Source organism: Ascaphus truei, chromosome 9 (genome assembly GCF_040206685.1).
Source record: "Ascaphus truei isolate aAscTru1 chromosome 9, aAscTru1.hap1, whole genome shotgun sequence".
Taxonomy (NCBI): Eukaryota; Metazoa; Chordata; class Amphibia; order Anura; family Ascaphidae; genus Ascaphus; species Ascaphus truei.
In genome coordinates, this window is record NC_134491.1 from 69606895 (window position 1) to 69629606 (window position 22712).

Here is a 22712-nt window from a genome sequence, read left to right on the forward strand (position 1 = left end):
TCAGTTACTTAGTTTACCTGTATGACTAAAGATGGCAATAATTACTTTAAAAACAAAAGACAGAGCAATAGGAGCAATTCATTTGTGGCTTTGAGGGCTGGCAAACACTCATCACCAAAAGACATTACATAAAAGATAGTAAATAAAAACTTTGGACGTTTGTTTTATTAAGGAAACTTTCATTTTTTTGTTTTCTTTTTAAATGTATTAAAATGTGAAAATACCAATATTTTGTGTGTGTTTTTAGTTGAAATGTGTCAATCAGCCTTATTTAACCACATAAACATGTGAATGTCCTTTGTTCACCTAGTAGAAACTTCAATGGACCAACCTCAGCGTTCACTATAGAGGTTATTTACACATGGTCCCTTGGGCATTACAAAAACTTTTTTCCTGAGGCAAATAGCTACAGTATGTATTAACTACATCTATGGAGAAAAAAACATTCATGATGATCCATTGGAAGGTATCCAAGAGTCCAAAGTAATCTAGGTTTCTCCATCAACACAATATGGCAAACGCAACACTGTTTAAATATGTTTTGCAAATCTAAGTCTCAAACTCTAAATTGGCACAAAGCCAAATTCCCAACAAATCATATTTTCTGAACACATAACAGAGACAAGAAAGCTTTAGAGGTTCTAAATTAGACAGAGAAGGGTGGTTAACAAAAACAACCATTTTTATTGTCCACCTGCAATTCTATATAGTAACTCTATATTAAATATTCTGTAAAGCCATCTTGCCCTGGCTAGGGTGTATTTTCGCTCCATTCCAATACATGGAGCTGAAGTCTTTCAGAGCTATAGGATGATCATCTCAGATTGTATCGCGTAGGGGCCAGTATGTCATGTTCTGCCTTGCTCACCTGAGATTGTCAGCTACAAAGATGACCCGTCTTTCGAGCAGCAGAGAAGCGAACACCTTAATGAGGCGAGACACGCTAAGGCAGGTAAATAAGCAATCAAAGTCAACATGTTCAAGCCTGGAGTCCATCGGCCTGCACAGCTCTATGACCTGCAGAGAAGGAGATAAAGACATTAGGGAGCAGGCAAAACAAAGTTAATGGGGGTTCATTTTTAACAAGTAACCCCCAAAATAGCCTCTCTTGTAAATGAGATTATCAGCCTTGCTGTTTTTTTCCGTTCCATTTGGATCTAAAAAGCCTGCAGTAGTATCCCCCACCCACATGGCAATCTCTGGTTATCCTCAGCTGCTCCTCCCAAGCAGGGAGAACACGGCTATTTTTCAAGCTGACTACAAAGAGACTTGTCAGAGGAACTGTGTCATCCTGAGCTTCTCTGATCAAGCGCTTTCAAGTCCAGGGATGTCACACAATGTGAGGGGCTTAATATCCATGTTACTGTACAAAACTAGACTGGTGGAAACAGACACTGTATCGTATGGTGAAGGAATCTTTACAAATGTATTTAAATATATTTACACAGGAAACTGCACCTTTAAAAAGGTATGTATGTATATCTTTATTTATATAGCACCATCCATGTACATAGCGCTTTTATTTATTTATACAATGTGTTACCAGGAAGTAATACATTGAGAGTTACCTCTCGTTTTCACGTATGTCCTGGGCCTGCTTTTACAGCAGTAACACACGGGACATAATAGGAATACGCGCTTCAACCTATAAGTAGACATTAGGAAAAGGAGTCCCTGCTCCCAAGAGATGACAAAATATGGAATAATGCAGTAAGTTACCCCCATGGTATGGCAATCCATGTAATTCAACAACTAAACTGTAATACTCATTCATAACCTCATCAATGCATTAATAAACCTACGGTTTAACACACTTATTTATTAATTTGTCAATTCCTCCTTGGACCCAAGTGTACTGGTAGCCGTCACGTGTCCAAGTGCCTGCATTTGTGTGAATAATGTCTCGTTTAGCTAAATCCAACACCTATACGTATTTTAAAATAATTTTTAAAGTTAGTTTGTAAATATGTTGAGAGGAGACTTGGGAGGGGTTTGATTTCTTCTGGCTGCTCCCTTTTGTGTATCGTCCAACAAGTGTTTGCACAAGAAAAGACCCCATCACCCTCCTCCCCTTATCTTTATCAGCTCTCTGATTGGGTTAATAGTAAAGAAACATTGCGCCACTCAGAGGCCCCAATTTGCATTTTTTTTTTAAATAATTAAATCAGCTACATTTTTGCTAGTACCATGGTTTGATTTGTTTAGGGAAGCCAATTATAATGTTACATCATTCACAAAAGGTTGTTTTATGGCCAGTAACATGGGATTGCCAAGGTTTTGGTTACCCTGGGATACTTCGCCAGCCTGGAGCGTAAAGGCCCTCCTGATGCCAGGGGCCACCTGGATTTCCTCAGTTACTCTGAGAAGGCAAGTCCAAGCCTGCCTCCTTATCCCATACAGCAGATGCCCATGGTATGGATACCTCATTTCCTGACCCAGGCAGGAAGCTTTTCACAGTTATCGTCCTCCCGGGCGCTGGGAAGGGAGCCTCCATGACACTGCGCATGAACGGAGACACGAGAGCTGGTGACATTTCTCGCCTTTTCTCCACTTCATCCAGTATCTACAAGATATAAACAGCAGTCGATGTTTAATTCACAGACGAGTGGCCAGCATCAATCCCTCCTAGGACCAAATTGTACTAACGGCAGTGACCTGTTTAAAGGATTACATCTGGGTGACTGATGCCTTTTACACCAACATCTGCCACCGTGAAGTGTAACCCACCGCCCCTTCCTGGTGTTAGTTACTAATGTATTCTAAGGCAATCAGTGACCTAACTAATATCAACAGTGGTCGATAGTTCCATGTGTCATCACAGGGTGGAGCCTATGTGGCAGGGGTATAAGAGTTAGAAGGAAGATTCTGGGAGGTTAGGTTCCAGAAGGAGAGGAGTGTAGGAGCCTCCGGGAGAGGTTGAGAGAAAGCTGCCTCCACCCAAAGAAGAAATTAGGCACCCCTGTCTATTGGGGTTTAGGTAGGGACAGTATCATAACAGTTAGGATCCCTACAACATGGACAGACATATGCAGGTCCCAGAGAGGGAATGCAGACATGCCACAGAGAGCTGCAGAGATAGCGCTCTAGGATGTCAGGGGACCAGCCCTACAATAGGATCATCATATTCCGTCTACAGCCCCATAGAAAGTAGCAGTGACCGGTCTTGAAAGTGTGTAAGATTAACCTCTACAGGACAGGATCTCGGAACGGTGCCAGAAATAGCAAAATCACATGGATAATGTTAAGCAAGCGAAACAAGGAGTGTTCAAAGAAGGCACCCAGGGAAGAATAATGTATAGAGTGATAATAATATGGATGAAACAAGGTACAACAATGTCAATCTTATTGTAAATGTGAATGCAGTGTTCCCAAGCCTGGGAACATGAATACAAATTGAAGTCGTACTATAAAATCTCCTGGTGCCCATCTTTTCCCATCGCCCAGCTGACCATAGCCAGCACCCTGAGACAAGGTAAATGTATGGTGATGTTCAATACACAACTACACAGATGTAACCTCCCTAGAGAGCCATAGAGGGAGGGTTACATAAATACATGGTGACTGGAGGTTTGGGAGAAGATTCATTTCCTCTGGCTGCTCCCTTTTATCTGATTTAATGTGGTGTTCAACAAAAGCTTGCACAGACAACCCCCCCCCCCCCTTTCCTCTCCCTTCTCTTTATTGAACCTCTGATAAATACAGGGGTAAAGAAAACATTGATTGACTAACACCCCTCTCTCCCCCTGCTGCTCAAAAGCACCTAAGAAATGCAACTTGTAATTAATATCCAGAAAAACAAAACAAGCCACATCTTTGCTTTTAGCATTTTTGAATGGTTTACAAAATGGTTTTTGTCCGACTACATGGGGTTGCACCATAGAAGCATTAATCGCTTAGCTAACCCCCCTATTTTTAGGGAAGGTCTTAACAGACAGGTCTCCAAGTGAAAGACTGTGGTAGCCATTTATCAGGACACTCAGAACCTGTCAACACATTGGGTTTCTGCAAGTCTCGACACTTTCATATCAAGTCCTACATATTTTTAGCATCAGAGACTTCAATGCAGTCTCACTAATTTAAGTGAGCAGTTTCCCATTAAAATGCGAGTTTCTGGTCTGAGCCCCCCAAACCTCACTTATTAGGGACACTTCTGAGACTCCACTCGCTGTCTGAGAGTCAATAGTCTCTGTCCTAGCTTCCTGTCAGCAGCCATTTTAGAACTCCCAGAAACTCGATACTTTTATGCATTGGTGGGTGGTAAATAGAAAAATATAAGGAGCACACAAAAGATTGGATGTGTCAAAAGACTAAATGTATTTATGCATCAGAATTAGTACAGGTAACGTTTCAGGACCCTTCGTCCTTTCCTCAGACGAAACACCACTATTTTTCTTTTTACCACTGTTACATAGGATCCAGCTTTGGGACGCCGAGATCAGCAGGAGGCAAGCACCAAAAGTAACTACTTTGCCAATTTTTCTTAATAGTGGTGTGCCATTTATACCTTGCTTATGCATTAGTGGGCAACAGGCAGCCCGGAGTTTACCTTCCAGCTTACTTTTGCAAAGTTATTAAACCTTCCTCTGCCAGAGGCCTGAAATACATTCCTTGCGATGTCACTAAATACGGTTAAGTGGGATTGCATCTCACAATGGGCCATATGTAATAAGCGGTGCTATTCCTGTAAAACCCGTCCCTGAGTCGGAGGACACTTTACGGCCCATTCATATGTTGGGCCCTATTGACAACAGCAGTTATCGCCATTCACCTCCATGACATTACCATGGTTACTGGATGAGGTCTATGCGCCTTTCCCTTACCTTAGAGAAGAGGTTGAAGCAGCCTAACCGACTGACCATACAATACACTTCAGGCAGCCGGGTTCCCTTACCGTGCGGCTAAATTGGAGAAGATAAAATTGGATAAGTTGAAGCATTACAGTGGTGATGGACAACGTTTAGCCCTTTTCAAAGGGGCTATGCCCACAGTAGATTACCGTTAACACGATGGTGGAGGTGCCTTAACAACAAGTAGCCATCCTATCATGTGCCAGATTGAACGACAAACAAATCTGCTTTTACTAAACCTTGGTGTAAAGCATTTTAGATTGTATTTGAGCAAGATTTAAGCAACATGCATTATATAAAATAGGAATACCTCAAATAAATCTATTTACAAATGAAGTGGATTTATACTATTGTAAATAAGGAAAGTAGTAGCACTCCGAGGATGAAAATTAAGAAATAGTGGTACTCTGCATGCCCTATTAGCATTGCTGCCTCCACGAGGTCTACATAAAGATACCATGTCCTGGTATAACCAAGGCAGCCCCAGTTTTCAGAGGTCGGTAGAAAAGCACAGTTGGGACAAGTCAAGTGTACCATGCAGACACCATAAAACTAGGTTTTTTTTTGTACAGTACCACAGGTGACATTTAGATCGGCCCCATAATCTATTACCAATATATTGCTGGTTTATGTAGCAGCTATAGATGTGCAAAGGTCTTTAAACGTGGTTTATAAAATGTTTCTCACATTTATATTAAAATGTCACGTTTTTGTGAAACCTTTCATGAAAGTTCACATTACTCCCAAATGTGCAAATATAGACTTGGGTTGCAACATTTTTCACTAGATTGCAGCAAAATTGTAACCAATTTAGCAAAATGGCAACAAACGTACTTATGTAACGGACCACATGACCCTACACTGACGTAAGGCTTGGCGAACTTTTTTGCTGATCTTTACGAAAGATTTCGCAATTTTCTTTAGTCGAATTTCAACTTGTTTGAAAACGTCAGCAATGTTTTCTCACATCTTCTAGCAATAGCCAATAACTAGTGATGTCAGCTTGTGATTTGGTTCATTCAGGGCCAGGAGAACCAAACGGGTCACCCATCACTAATTTTCTCAGTCACATTGGGTTTTAAGCATCAGAGCCTTGAATGGAGAATTCAATGGAATCTCACTGCTAAAAAGGAGAGCATTTTCCTGGGACAGAAACCTCAAATCTTACTGCTTTCTGTCTTTGGAGTTTATATATCTTTGATATATACACACACACACGTTTTCCAGATATCAGAAAATATTACACATACACACAGACTTACCAGAAGTTTTTTACAGTACCCAAACCATCTGCTCCCATCTTCCCCAGTGAGAACAAACGAAAATGTTTCGCTAAAATAAAAAAAATGATTGTTATAGACATTTAGAATACAGTTTGTCGGTCAGTGGCGTTCAGTAGTTGTCACCCTGCGTTCTGTAGAACCCTCGTGTGTGAACAGGTTACTATGGGTTTACTGGGACCAAATTTGGTGATGTCTGATGTTTTATTCTTCAAGACCCAATGATTTTATTTTGCCATATATAAATCATTCCAAATTATATATGTTATATCATATCTATAAATTATATAAAAATGGTGCTGGTTTATTTAGAAACTATAAGACCTATCAGAGCAATATAATATTTACGGATATAGCATTAAGGAGTTGTGGTTCCACAATCAATACATTTGAAAGGGTTTCCAGACACACGGCATTTATAAACGGTTTCACTTGTGTTAAGGTTGCAAACTGACATATAAACTGTTGCAAATCAAGGGTTTATGTTTCATACCAATGCGCAAAGGAAACAGCCTATTTTAGGGAGAAAATGTGTTTGAAATATTTTTACACTGAGTATACACTCCCTCCACATCCCACTTATACATTAGATTGTAAACTCTTTGGACCAGGGTTTGTGATGATTCTGCTTTATTCTGTAAAGCACAATGTATATTTAAAACCAGAGAGAACATGGAAGGTTCAATAGGAGCTTATAGGGGTTCTGTATGTGAAGCACAATGTATACCAGAAATGTTTTACAAAACCAAGAAAAGTGCAGTTGTAATATTAATAGGACGCGTCACCCAGGATATTGGAGTTTGTTGAACTAGAGATTCAAATATACTGCATTAAAGAGCGGTTTTCAAGAAATTACCTTTTCAGATTTGAAGTAGGAACCCAGTCTTCTGAATCCGGAAAGCAAAACTTTGGGATGACTTTAAGTCTCTCTTCTGTGTCTTTAGATTGCCTCAACGGCTGATCATTCTGTTAAAAAAATGAGCAGAGACAGGCTGAGATCAGACATTTTCTCAAAAAGAACATTTAGAGGGTCGGTCTCTCCTAGGACCAAAGTGATCTTGGAACGGTGACATAATACAAGTATCTGATTTGCTTGAAACTACGCTAGGAGAAACGCGATAAATATTAATTGTTTCTAATGTAGAAGACTAACTTGAATGGTGATTAAATATTTCCAAGTAAACTAAATACAAAGTTTATTTTAAAAAAAAAAGGGGGATTGACCCGCTATGTTGGATGGTCCCAATACATGTCTCAAGCAGGTTATGTAAAGGGGGCTAGAGTGACTTCCAATACATTTTTATATGGGGTGTGTAGGAAGAGTTGTGTCAGGGTTATGTCACTGAAGTTCATGGAGGCAAGTTATGTAGAAGAGGGTCCTGGGTTTTAAATTGTGAGAAGTACTGAAGTCTAGGGAGAATAGGGAGACATGAATGCACGGGAAACTGATCCAATAGTCTCCTGCTCTTGAAAGAGTGTATCATGGTGGCAACTGCTCTAATCTCTTTCCAGATTGCAGGGATATATGCGATTAAGAGGGTGATCCCATTGAGTCATTTCTTGGAACAAATAATGAATGTGATCCTAAGTTTCAACAGGGTGATGCTATAGTAAGACCAAGGCTCAACAATTGATGGTGATTCCATTGAACCTTATAAGGGTAACTGCTGCACTTGAGAGCGATCCTATTGAATTTATAACAGCTACTGATGTGTGTACCAAGGTGATCTTTACTTTTATACTCTTGATATTGTCTATGGGGGTTTATGCCCAATGTAAGGTGGTTTCATATAGGGGCAAACTCTGGCAGGTCATCTTGTTTTTTTAGAGGGTGTCCCAGTTGTAGTGTTTAGGGGGAGAACAGACTGTGCGAGATTGTGACCCTGAATTTTTAGAGGGTCGAACCATCGAAATCTATAGTGTGAGGTTTTGTGTATAAAAGGGTGAGTGTTGATGATTGACACCCTAATATAGTTGAGGTCTTTACCTTATTAGGATACTGCTGTGTTATATGAGGGATGTAGCCATTTCCTGATGGCTTCTTCTGCAGAGAAACCACCACGAAGAACTCAAACAGCTGCTGCTCCTGGAACTCTATGAGGTCTCTCTCCAGTGTCTGATAATGGGGGTTCCGCTTTAATGAGTTCTGTACATGAGCTAAACGCTTATTGTGCTCTGGAAACAAAAAACACTGAAATAACTACAGGTTTTTACAACTCTGTTAAGAAATAAATTACAGAGTGATGGTACTCCTGGGCAACACTACTTTTTATTTGTAAGCCTTCCGTATCACTTCTTGTTTACAAAATTGTTGTCCAACTTTATTTTGAAAGAATTAAAGATTTAAAATTTGAATATTGTAAAAAAAAATTCTAAAAGGATCAAGCCCACATGACCAGATACAGTGACATGAAAAGACAAAAGAGAGCAGCCAGTGTAAAATCAAACCCATGCCATGTCTCAGCTCACCATGTTAACAAACTTAAAACATCTTGTTTATAGTTGTCAGATTTCAATTGAAAGGTAAAATCAAGTATTCAGATGTAACCCGTTAAACATTCCATGGCATTAGTGCACCTTCATCCTAACAGGGATTGTTCTGTGATGAAGGACCCTGCTATCTGGTGGCACAATTTATCCCCTGCAACATCATACAGTGATCAGTTGGTTTAAGCCTCAGGGTGCTCAGTAAAATTCTGCCACTCTTCTCCTGGTAATTTAAAGATTGAGTAACATCATTGTTATGGGCGTTATAAGGTTAGGGAAGGCAGGTTACGAGTCCTGCCCAAGCTTCAGGTAAACACGTGCTGATTTTCCTGTTCCACATCGATGGTAACTAGCCTGGTCTGACCAGATCAACCAGGTATTTATGAATTCGAAACCTATTGTCTATCTTTGTCTTTGAACTTTTATATGCAAGAGAGGATTGCCAATGTCACATCATGCCAGCTTTATGCAGGAGTAGAGTTGGGATATTTTGGACAAAGATAACATTTGAAGGGGCCCCTTTGGTTCCTGGGATATTTGTTATTTTTTGTACCAATGTTTGACACAAAAGGAAACTACAAATATGGCCATGGGGGTCACAAATAGAAAGTCAAGTAATCTCCCGATGTACCTTAGGTTCTCTTGTACCACCCTAGTAGAACTTCCCAGCCTCCGAACAATATCCTTGATAAAGCATGTATACCTAAAATAGAAAACTTACATCTACTGCCATCCTTCGTTAAAAGGAGATTACCCTCCTAGGACCAAAGTGTGTCAGCGACATGTTTAAGGGGTGACGGTGACATCTGGGCGAGAGATTACTTTTTATTTTATTAAACCAAATCTGACAAGTTAAAAAAAAAAAAAGCAGTTTTGAAAAGTTAGTTCAGAACATGGTGATCCGAGACTTGGTGGTGTTTAATTTGCCCTGGCTGCTCCCTTTTGTCTGATTGCCACTGTGTGCAACAAGAGTTTGTACAGGCAAAGCCTCCACCTGTTCCTCTCCACTTACCTTTATTGCCTCTCTGACAAGAACAGGGAAGGGTAGAGAGAACACTTGATTGCTAAACACTTCCCCTTTCAAAGGCCCCTAAATGCAATTTGTATTTCCACCATTCCCTCAATAATGAATACATTTCATAACTTTACTCACTTTTTTGACGATCCTCTGTCTCACTTTCAGTTTCACTGGCTTCACCTGAACAAAAATATATGATTGTATGAAAACCATGTATATAAAATGTCTTGCATTTGCCATCATCTCTAAATCAGATTAACTAATGTGGGTTACATCTATTGAAAGATATTTTAATCTACAAAGTAGAGGTTGCGAAAATGGCGTTCAAAAATAAAATGTACAACAATACAAGACTGTTACTTTTTTTTGTTATCTTGGTGACTAGTAGCAGATAATTTAGTTTACCCTAAAGGTTACAAAAGGGGTTTATTATATGTGATGTGTGTATAACAGGAGGTTACCTGGAATATGATAACACTGGTACTATGTATTTGCCAACTTCTGGGAGAGAGTTATTATGCATTTTATACTCCTTGATTAAACTTGGAATTAAATAATTATTTTCTCCTTGACCTTGGGTGATAAAAGTGACCCTGGTCACGGGAAAGTGACAAACAGACAGAATACACCATTACAGGCCATGTCAGAAGGTCTTCACTCTCAAAAGATATCAAACACAAATTGGGTATAAGAATGTGTTTGACCCAAACAAGGTGTACTCAACTGAGCATAAATTCGGGGTGTGAAAGATACATCTTTGACCCATGACCCCCTGGGTTTTGTTATTGAAAAAGATTCTAGATTGAACCAAAACATTGACCATCTAATAAACGGTATAAACTTTTTTTTTTATAAGTCCTAGACATATAAGGGGCCTGTTTTTGTCATAGACATGTGCGCATGCAGGGGGGGCGGGGGGGGAAAGGGCAGCACAGACTGCAGCTTTAACCACCGTAAACCCCACAAATCTGGTCTTGTTTAATCAATGCAGCTTTCTGCATTAACCCAGCAGTGAAGGGGATTTTGCAGATGAACATCTGAAATATATACCTTTTGAAGGAGCAGCCGCTTGGCCCGTGTAGGTCTGAACTTTAACCCTCTTCTTCCCACGCTTAGCATCAAATATATCCTGTATTTTAATCACCAGCTGGAAACAGAAGAGGAAGGTGAATTGAATGGTCCATGTTTCACAATTAGTGAAGATATATGCATAAGGTGAGCTGGTGAATACACACACACACACACACACACACACACACACACACACACACACACACACACACACACACACACACACACACACACACACACACACACACACACGTATTAGGTGATACCCTTTTTATTTGGACTAACAGTTTATGACATAGGACAAGCTTTCGAGAGTTCTCCGCTCTTCCTCAGGTCTGTAATACTGCTTAACAAAGGAATCTATGGCTAAAACAGCATCCCCTTCCCCCTCCATGCTGTCCCTTGTCACTGTTTTATTACCCTTCCAATGTCTTCAAACACTAACTTTCTCACCCTACCTTATCTACAGTACATGTTTTTTTTTCTGCTCTCCTAAGCCCTGTTTTAGCCATAGATTGTATTGTATGTCTTTATTTATATAGCGCCACTAATGTACATAGCGCTTCGCAGCAGTAATACACGTGACAATCATATAAATAACAAATATTATAAATAACAGGTCATGGGAATAAGCGCTTCAGACATAAAAGTAACATTAAGGAAGAGGAGTCCCTGCCCCGAGGAGCTTACAGTCTAATTGTTATGTAGGAAGAACGTACAGAGACAGTAGGAGGGAGTTCTGGTAAGTGCGTCTGCAGGGGGCCAAGCTTTATGTAACGTGTATAGTATTTGCCACGGTGCTACTCATATTCTTCTTTAAGCAAGTGTGTCTTAAGGTGGGTCTTTCCTTTGTTAATCAGTATTACGACCTGATGAAGAGGAGAACTCTCAAAAGCTTGTCCTATGCCATAAAATGTTAGTCCAAAATGAAAAAGGTATCACCTAATACTGAAGAACTCATTTATTCTGCACTGTCGCAACTGGACTAACACGGCTATTTCCATTTTATTCATACACACACACACACACACACACACACATAGATCGATGCACACAACCAAACAACATTATGCATTACAACAGACTAGTTATATGTTGTTCATTCAACATAATCTTTTTTTTATTATTAACCTCTGCACTGCTGCAATTTCTCCTCTGGTGTTTCCTTAGTGAACTCATTATCTATATCTATATATTTATTATATTATTAATTCTACTGAGAAGAAAAAAAAAAAGAAAAAAAATCATTTACAAGTAAAAACAATTTTTATTCATTATTAGACTTTTATACTTTTTTTTGTTTTTGTTACGACTCTGCAAATGCCATATAATTTTTTGTCTTGTTCTCAACGTATTGTTCCATATGCCATATAATAAGCAGACACTCATACACCCCAGTGGGTTAAATTAAGATCAATCAATCAAGCTTGGACTATATAAGGGCTATTAGTCCCTCCATCTTCTATATCCCCTAATGAAGTCGCCAATACTGTTGCAATGAAACGCGTACGGTTACACAATAGGACTGTTCACCAAGGAGTCTGGGAGAAGCAAACAACACTATACGGAGAGGAGCTGTAGAACCAGGAGAGGTATCACGATTGTGCTGGGGGACTACCATGTGGATACACATCTCTGAAGTGTACCCAGATCCCGAAATTGATACACAGCACACACCACTCACTACGAGGTTCCAACTCTCCATCTGAGGAATACCCGTGACTACCCAGATGAACCTTGTACAGATTCTATGCGCATGTTCTATTTACTTTTGTGAGTGGCATAATTTTATATCTTATTTTTATTAAAATATTGTACCGATTTACGCCATGGAGGCCGAGCTGCCTTTTTTTGATATACATACACAAATAAATCAATACACAAGGCCAAACAACAGCCCACTTTTCAATAAAGCTAAGAGTAGATTAAATTATCACAGGAGTCAGCAGGGGTCATAAGAGAGTCATTGAGCAATCTGACCGATCAGGATAACACAAAGCAACCTAACAGCCATTGTTGGAGGCAGGATTTTTTTTCTTCCCCCTTGCGACATGGGTTTGTTCATTTGCCGCCTTCTGGATAAATAGAACTATAAATATAGAACGAGTACCCCACCCAATTAGACCATTATTGTTATTTAGCCCAGGGTTAGGGTTAGGGTTACGTTGATGTAACAATCGTTATTGCCACTTCAGAAATAACCCAGAAAATACTGTATCGTGAGCGTTAAAGAGATAACGCACGTATTACCATTGTTTCAATGGCGCTCGTGGTAAATCTGGCGGTAGCGATAACTCATCATACTGCGTTAACAGGAGTAAACGCCTGCTACATCTGCATGCAGTATAAGTGTGATAGTATTAGAGCATGGGTTCCCAACTCCAGTCTTCAACAGGTTAAGTGTTAAGGATATCCCTTCTTTAGCACAGGTGACTGAAGCAGGAATATCCTGAAAACCAGACCTGTTGTGGGGGGAGGGAGGGTCTTGAGAACTGCGGAGTTGTACCCCTGTATAAGATGGTATGGAATACCACTACTTTTATATTTTCAAATATATATATATATATATATATATATATATATATATATATATATATATATATATATATATATATATCTGTAACACTACTTTTTTGAAACCCTGGACATACTGTAGTACTATGTTTTCAACCTAAATGTCAGCATACCCTAGGGAATTTCTTTCTCTTCTTAGCAGTGGTCTCTCCTCCCCTAAACACCTTCCATTCCATCAGGGTCACTGGCAGAGTGGAATCCTTTGAAATCTTCTTGTGGATGTAAAGTTTTGTGCTTTTGAGCTCCAGAGTCTGTCTTTTCAGAAAGTTTGGCTTTGAAGATATCTAAAAGAAGCAAAAAGCAACACATGAAATGTATACGCAGAACTGAAACATGGCAGTGAAATATATTATATGTATTTCAAAATGTTTTGAGAGAGGTCAGAGATTAGGACCGAAACGTCGAACCAAGTCACAATAAATTACAACACCATGCAAGTGCCTTCAAACATGCTCTCATAGGTACAGCTGTTTATTCTTGCATCCCAAATGCATAACCTTACATTTATCTGTATTAAACCTCATCTGCCATTTACCTGCCCAAGTTTTCAGTCCCAGTACCGATCCCTGAGGTACTCCACTAACTACTTTAGCCCAACCTAAAAAAGTCCCATTTATGACAAGCCTCTGTTTATCCTTCAACTAGTTTTCAATCCAGGTGCATATATTTTTACTGAGTCCAAATTTGCTTTATTTTGTACACCAACCTTGTGTGGAACCGTATTAAAAGCCTTTGCAAAATGCAAGTAGACCACATCAACTGCATTACCCTGGTCTAAATTCCTACTTACCTCCTCAAAGAAACAAATAAGGTTAGTTTGGCATGATCTATCCTTCAAAAATCCATGCTGACTATTACTAATAATTTTGTTTCCCATTAGGTATTCCTGAATATTATTCCGTATTAAACCTTCAAGTAGTTTCCCTACTATTGAAGTCAGGCTTTCAGGTCCGTAATTCCCTAGTTGTGATCTAGCTCCCTTTTTAAATATAGGCACCACATCTGCTTTGCACTAATCTTGTGGTACTGAGCCTGTGGAAATTGAGTCATTGAATATTAAATGTAATGGTTTTGCTATTACTGAACATAACTCCTTGAGAACTTTTGGATGTATGCCATCGGGGCCAGGTGCCTTATTTACTTTATTTTTTTCAAGCTGCCTATGAACTTCTTCCTCAGTTAACCAATTGTTCATTAATATGGAGGTTGTGGTTTCCTCTTGCGGCACTACAATTGAAATGGATTCTTCCCTGGTAAACAGAGAGGCAAATAATTTGTTTAATACCTCTGCTTTTCCCTTATCTCCAATAATCTACCTGCCCATTTTACACTGAAGGGGTCCTATATTTTCTTTTCTGATTTTTATTTTATTAATGTACTTAAAGAACTTTTTAGAGAGTTGATTTTACTTTCTATTGCAATCCTTTATTCATTATCCATTTTTGCTGATTTGATTGCCCTTTGCAATTTTTGTTACATTCCTTATAATTCTGATACGATGCCTCCATCCCTTCTGACTTAGAGAATCTAAACGTCTGCCTCTTCTTTTCCATTTCCTCCCCTACCTGTTTATTTAGCCACATTGGTTTTGACTTATTTCTTTTATACTTATTACCCAAGGGTATACACTGATAAGTGTGCTTTTCTAACAATGTTTTAAAGACTGCCCATTTATCTTCTACATTTTCCCTGCAAAAGCATCATCCCAATGTATTACTTGTAGATAAGTCCTCAGTTTATTAAAATCTGCCTTTCTAAAGTTTAAAGTCTTTGTTGAACCCAAGTAATCTGATTTTTGATAATTTATTCATTTCAAATGAGACCATGTTATGATCACTGTTACCCAAATGTTCCAGGACTTGAATATTTGTTATTACTTCTACATTGTTTGATATTACCAAATCCAGTATTGTCCCTCTCGTGGTTAGTTCCTCAATAATTTGGGTCATATAATTATCTTTAAGCACCCCCAAAAACCTCTTTCCTTTTGTTGTAACGCTAATCGCATTGCCCCAGTCTATGTCTGGATAATTAAAATCCCACATTATGCAAACATGACCCAGTTTTGATGCCTTCTCCATTTGCAAAAGTATTTTAGCTTCCTCAATCTCACAGATATTTGCTGGTTTGTAGCACATTCCCACAAACATTTTCTTTATACTTTTACCTCCACTGCTAATTTCTATCCACAAAGTCTCTACATTTTCATCATTGCCTTCATAAACAGCTTTCCTTATAATACCTCCTCTTCTATTTGCTCAATCCTTCCGAAAAAGGGAATAAGCCTCTAAATTAACTGTCCAGTCATGAGTTTCATCCCACCATGTTTCAGTAATGCCTATGATATCATACGGCTCCCGTGTAGCTATTAATTCAAGCTCCCCCATTTTATCTGTCAGGCTTCTTGCATAAGCAAACATACATTTTTTTTCAGCCTGTACTATTATCTTATCTGCTCCTTCCTTTCTGCGCCAACTTGGTTTAGTCTTTAGAAGTTTTCTAGTATTATCTGTATTTACTATGAGTATCTCGCTGCTTGCCAAACGCGCACTTGTCCCCATTCTAACTCCATAACGCCTTGTTAGCTCATCTATTCTATTTAGTTCGTTATCCGTTTCATCCCCCTCCCCCCTCCATCCTTGTTTAAAATCTCCTCCAACCTTTTTAGCATTCTTCCCCCTAGCACAGAAGATCCCTCTTCATTGAGGTGCAATCCGTCCCTAGAATAAAGATAGCACCTCTCAGAAAAGGAGTCCCAGTGCTCTAAAACCCAAAACCCTCCTTCCTACACCACTTTCTTAGCCATGCATTAACCTCCCTGATCTCTGACTGTCTCCCTGCGGTAGCGCATGGCACTGGTAGTATTTCAGGAAATACTACCTTGGAGGTCCTTGCCTTAAGCTTTTGGCCTAAATCCCTGAAATCATTTTTTAGGACCCTCCATCTTTCTCTAAGTTTGTCATTGGTGCCAACATGTACCAAGACCGCCGGGACAATCCCAGCCCCTCCCAACAATCTGTCTACCCGTTCCGCAATGTGCCGAACCCGAAAAGAAAGTAGTTACCGGTGAGCCCTGGTGCAAATTTTTTTTTTTTTTAAAAAGGCCACCCTATCCTTAACATGCCCATCTGTAACGTGGGTCCTTATGTGACAATGACAGAGTGAGCCCACCCAGGCATTGATTGCCATCCGGCTGCACATATGGTAGTGCCGCCACTGCTTGGAGAGCTTGCTCCTTTAAGCTGCACGGTCCTGGAATTCATGTCTGCAAATTCAATGTACAGCGCCAAGTGCACTGCTGCGTTCTAGAGGTTATTATTTTTATTAAAGTGTGAGCAGTCACTCTCCTGAAGCAGAGCTGGAAACCCAACATTTAAAAAAAAAAAGTTGCATGTTCACAATACACATTATTACCATCAACTTCCTGGAAATCACACAAATTACAGTGCAAGTGAAATATACAATATACAGTGTAAAGTGGTATTATATAAAAAAAATTTTTTTACATGAAACAAGAAGTCCCCTAGAGCTGAACTCCCAGGACCCCGCGGTTGCACGATTGATTTCATTTTTTACTTTTACAAAGATGCCAAGGCTTGTGGTATATGATATTAAATGTGTGGGCATGCCGGATCCACAATACATGGTATTAAAGGGGTTAGAAAAACACAGTCATACAGATTGAGCACCATTTATCTATTTCCTACCTTGGGTGCTTTGATAGTGCTTCGTGGAGGGGGTAATTTCCAAATGGAGGGGACCCTCCATAAAGGTAAGGGAGAGATTTTGATATCCTCATACGGGTTCTCTCTGGGTGGATCTGAAACAAGAAAAACAAAGAGGGTGTTGATAAGATTAACCCTATCGCTGCCAGACATGGAAAACAAAAATCCCAAAGACATTACAAAAAGCTAAAAACTATAATCTATCCACACACACACACAATAATTAATATATATTTCTGTTCTCTTTTACCTTTGCCGAGAGGATATTTTTATATCCCACGTGTAGCAAGGAATTGGACGGGAAATTTATGCCAACAAGACCTCAAGGATCTTGTCTCCAGTTTAGCAAGTAAAGGAAGTACAAAGTCAATTAAATATAGCAATGGAATGGAGGAGAGTGCTGCTAAAAAGGGATGATACTCAATGTAGTGAAAGACCTACACATAATGTCCTCGTAGATATTGTCTTCAGACACAGTGTGATAGAGAGTGGATCTTGAAGGCTCGTTGGGTTCTTCGGAGATCTGCGGGTGGTTTGCTTGTTGCATGAAGCGTCGGAACGTCTGAACATCTTCAAACTCAAAGGATTTCCTACAAACAGATTACAACTGATCAACTGCAGCATTTCACTAGTATTTATTTCTAGAAATAAATCAAACATTGTTGAAAGGCGAAAACATTTGGTAATATGGGCAACACACACATAGAAATTGATGGCAAATGAGAACCAACTAGCCTGTCCCATTACCTATCCAATTTGAAATCTCACATCCCATTAGATCTTTGCCCTCCTTTCATACACGTATCCAAACCCCACACAGTTTTGAATTCACTTGCGGTGTCACTGATGTTGAATTGGTTCTATTATCTCTATTTCAGAAGGTGGGAAAGGTAATGCACTGTGCATTTCTTGCTTCTCATAAGTTAATACACCACTATTAATCCAACCACCATTCTAAAAAAAGTGTGGAAATCCTGCCTTTGCCATTTCAAAATATTATTAGTCATTAAAAAAATATTTTACAGCAACAGGATAGATACGCTTCCTAACACCATTTTTGCCAGACCTAAGGCTTTATAAGTTAGGCTAGCAACAGGGCTCACAGTCTCCTGTGAAATGGGCCCCAAAGTAGAGGTGATCTGGTCTGCCACCCCTTAACTTCTAGGGACCACGGTGATAAGACGACTTTGATGGAACTAACCCATTAAATAGGTCACTGTGCCACTTTAATCATACGGTACATCGGTCTGACACTTTAACCCATTTAAATAGGTCTTGGTCATTTGGTCCCACTGCTCTTACATGAAACGGACCCTTTAGCTCAACAAATGCATCACTGGAATTAAGTCAATACTAATCCTTTAAACCAATAAAACATGTCACAATCATTGGGCTACATTGGTCCTACAGTTTACATCCGGGAGACTTTCTTAAATAAACTCACATTCTTGGGACCATGCGGAAAAAAAAGCATGATTTTGCCCTCACTGAAAAATAATATTTTTTCTTATGTAGCGTCAACAATGTATGTAGCATAAATAATTATTCCAGCAATGAGTCAATGCAAATGTTCGAAGATATCCAAGTTTTCTTTGCAAAGCGTCTGCTCATCTCTAATAATAATAATAATAATAATATCTCTATTATATATTACTGCAGTGTACCCAGCACTGTACATTGACTTTTTCAGGCACAAGTACTCGACTCAGAGTTTACAACAGGGAGATAAAGGCACTAGCTCATAGTTACAAGCAGCAAGAAATGCCTTTGATGCAGGTAAATCTGGTTAGATTCTAATTGTTCTTACCACTTTTACTTTCTCAGCCCTATATAAATCCGAATATGCTACTTTTGGTGTGCACTAATATGTTATTTTCCCAATATTCTTTACGCCCACTGTTGAAGGAATGTTTCAACACCAAGTGCTCAAATTTGTTAATGGGGGTGTGTGGGGGTGGCCTAATTAAAGTGTATTTTTTTTTCTATACAGACTGCAGTGCATTGAAGTTTCTTGTTCTTCTGCTTCACCCTCTGTAGGGACCACACACACCGGCCCTTATTCTTCAACTGTTATTTCATGTGGCAACACCAGGAAGCGGATAGTTCTATGCTGTTCCACAAGACAAGGAACCCAGAGTGATTAAATCTGAATTCACTGCAGCCTCTCTTACATCTCCAATACCCCAATATTCCAGGGGAGATTGCCAAGATTTCTCAATCATGTTATTTGAATGTTAATCTTTTTGCATTCAAGTAAAAAGTAAAACGGGTGCTAACCCCTTTGTGGTCAGAGGCACCTTCAACATAGAATGCAGACAATTTTATATATCGTATGCGTGTTCCTTATCCTATTCTATTAACACTGTCAAACTAGCAAGCGGTGCAAGTATGTGCACATAAAATAGTCTGATACATTGAACTTAAGAGATACAAAACAGGTCACACTGTATACATATGGTCCAGAGGAAAAGGCCCTCCTAGGAACAAAGTGTAATGACACGGTTTATTAGGTTAAATTTAGCTATTTTACACCTTGTGTGTTTTAAAACAAAAAAGATACAAATTCAAATTGTTTAAGAACGTTCATTGTAAACAAATATTTAAGTTGTTTTTACAATCTTTATCTAATAACCTCTGATTGTAAGACCATTTGTCAGCCTTTACAGGGAAATTGACGTTTTTTTTTCTTTTCTTTTTTCTTTGTTTGGAAAGTAACTAGGACTCAAAAAGATGAAGATCAGTAGCTAATATCCAGCAAATCAGCGAAACCCAGCGAAAAGGAAAAGCTGTTTATTTTTAGCAGGATGTTAAAAAGTACAACTTGTTACTTTAGGGGTGATTGAATCTTTGTAATAACTCCGGTTGAGACAACAGGGAATAGCATAGATTGGGTTATACCAGCTAAAGGTACATACTGTGCAGTGCAGTAGTATATACAATGTATTAGCGACGTAACGGCAGATTGTTAGAGAAAAATATTTTTTATCTGTGACTTTGAAGGAACAGTCCCTCATAGGACCAAAGTGTACTAATGGCAGTGACATGCTCAAGAGGGTACAGCTGGGTGACTGGTGCCTTTTTTAACCCAAATTTGGCACCTATTAATTATTTTTTCAATAAAGAAATCACGACCAACAAACTCTCCCCCACCCCCAAAATGAAAGCAGACACATTTGTTATTAGCATGGCTAGATTTGTTATGGGGAGCTAATTATACTTCAATTTTTTATAAAAAAGTTTTTTTGCTATGTGGGACTGTGTCTTTAATAATGCAGGATCTTCCATGCACTGGAATGCAATGAGTTGGCAGCCGTGGGGTTAAAAGGGAGATCCTGCTTTTTAAGATGTCAGAGAGGATCTCTCGCTCTCTGATGTTTTGTGAGAGATACCTATACCAATGTGAAAGGGGTGAAGTCTTAAAGATACTCTTCAACGAAATTAACTTGTGCACACCACTACAAATAACAATTCATTTTTTATTCTTAGTGGTGTGCACAAGTGAATTTCTTTGAAGAGCATCTTCAACTCTTCACCCTTTTTACATCGATACCATATTCACAGTTCTGCACCCACTATATAATCACTATAGAATGGCATGAGTATTTGTATCAAATGCTGGGTGCAGTATAATTCATCAACTCCACTTCTGTTTCCACAGTTATAAATATGCAAATATTTCCCATCACCTTTAAATGACTTCCCCCTTGGATATAGAGTTTTAACTTTAACTGACCTCTTTGATCTGGGCCTCAGCTTTCTTATTACCGTCTTCTTTGGCTCAGAAGGATCAGAAGACTCCGTATCACTGTCATCCACAGATTGTCTCCTCCTGTTATTCTCCTTATAGTCCACGTCATGATACTCTGTTGAATAGCTAAATGTCCTTCGGGGTTTGGGGAGAGGGTTTATTGCTGGGACATCGTTCAACCTTCCAGACTCATAATAAATATTTTCCAAGCTTTTCATGGCAATGCTTTGGCTCGTCAGACCTCTCAAGTTAAGCTCCTTCTCAGTTGAAATGCTTTGTCCTCTTTTCCTTTTGAAGTCCAAAACCATCTCTGTCAAATCCTCTTCTGAAATCACGCCACCTTTCTTAAACATTCCCGGCGAGGTGTAAAAGTTTCCTGGCGGCAGGGACATTTCTGGGTCTAAAAAATCACTTTTGTTGTCTTTTCCCCTAAAAAAAGACGGGCTACCTATCCTTTCCTCGTAAACTTCTGATGCATCCCTGTGTCCAACCATCCTGTTATTTTCTCCGTCAAAATGGCTTCCTCCATCCACTTCCCTGAAATCCAGGCCCAAGTGTTTAGCTCTCGTCAGATCTGACTTTCTGTTGTCCATTCCCTCTCCTGTTACCCTGGCAAGTACATTGGGGTCACTGGCAGGTCTCTCAGGTTTCACAGAGTCTAAATCTCCGCATGAGCCACTGCTAGTCCTCACTTCCCACTGGGAGATCTTCTGCTTGATGTTTTTGCAGTGGCTCCTTGTAAGGGTTTGTAGAGCAGAGCGAGACAATCCGCACTCTGGGCTTCCCATTGTTCCCATTGTACGCATGACCGGCATCTCTGTCTTTATAAAAGGTCCATTGCTGGTGCCAACTATTGAGAGAGACCTACCATGGTCTTCTGAGAAGCAGGCAAACTGATCCAAGAGTGATGGTATTTTAGTGGCTGTATTCACTATCACACTAATGGTACTAATGTCTGCAACCACACTAGCTCCAAAGTGAGGGATCTAGTAGTTAAAAAGAATGATATTCCAAGTTTATGTGTATGTCTAAATTCAAAGGCAGAAGCAGTCAGTGGAGCAGCCTGGATATCGCAGCCTGGATATCGCAGCCTCTCGTTCACAGCGTTCCTGTTGAAATAAAATAACCACATCTTGTTACAATGCGTCCTATAGATAAGGGCTCTGCCCGGCAGAAACAACAACAACTGCAGTGTTACAAAGCAAGACAAAAGAAGACAAATTAACGGAATTGTAGAGGACGTGGTTCTATTTAAAAAAAAAAAATTAAAACCTTCAGACCAAGATTTCAACTATTGTAACAAATTCTTCCTGCCTCCATTTATTGTACTATAAATACATGCGGATGTATTGTTTATGTATATGTATATATTAGTTTGTTCTTGTATAGCGCTGACATAGTATTTGTGCAGGCTTGCAGCTAGGGATTCTGGGAAATTACATACAAATGCGCACCCATAGATACCTATAAGCTTATGCCTGCTGTATTACACTGCTTTTCAGCAGAGCCCGGGTTAAAGAAGGGCATAACCAGGTCTCAGTGTGAGGCTGGTTATACTGGCTTGGCAATTTGAAGTTGATTTCAAGCACACAAGTTATAGTGGGTAAAAAGGTGAAGAAAAAAACTTCACCTCACAGAGCAAATAAAAATGCCGCTTATGAGCACAGGTCTGCAACCCTGCTTTTCCCTATTATCCCTTAGTATCCTTCCACTGCAGCCAGGGATTCTGAGAAATCACACGGACACACGGACACACGCACACGCACACGGACACACGGACACACGGACACACGGACACACGGACACACGGACACACGCACACACGCACACACGCACACACGCACACACGCACACACGCACACACGCACACACACACACACGCACACACACACACACACACGTTGAGAGAACAGATAGAAAAAAGAAGGTTACAGGAGTAGATCATCGAAGACTTTGACAGAA

At 39.6% G+C, this 22712-nt stretch overlaps 1 protein-coding gene across 2 annotated transcripts in view; it reads right to left on the bottom strand.

Moving 5' to 3' along the window:
• DENND2C (DENN domain containing 2C) overlaps nt 1-22712 on the bottom strand; it is a 79960-nt gene that overhangs the window by 10000 nt on the left and 47248 nt on the right. For both annotated transcript variants that reach the window (XM_075615340.1, XM_075615339.1), the window contains exons 2-13: nt 20736-21859; nt 17444-17592; nt 16985-17097; nt 13391-13561; nt 10683-10779; nt 9768-9812; nt 8115-8302; nt 6984-7093; nt 6110-6179; nt 4821-4898; nt 2423-2563; nt 869-1017 (exon numbers count right to left, since the gene is read on the bottom strand). In XM_075615340.1, coding sequence (XP_075471455.1) covers nt 869-1017; nt 2423-2563; nt 4821-4898; nt 6110-6179; nt 6984-7093; nt 8115-8302; nt 9768-9812; nt 10683-10779; nt 13391-13561; nt 16985-17097; nt 17444-17592; nt 20736-21565 — 2141 coding nt within the window. In that variant the 5' untranslated portion in view covers nt 21566-21859. The remainder of the gene's footprint in view (nt 1-868; nt 1018-2422; nt 2564-4820; nt 4899-6109; nt 6180-6983; nt 7094-8114; nt 8303-9767; nt 9813-10682; nt 10780-13390; nt 13562-16984; nt 17098-17443; nt 17593-20735; nt 21860-22712) is intronic.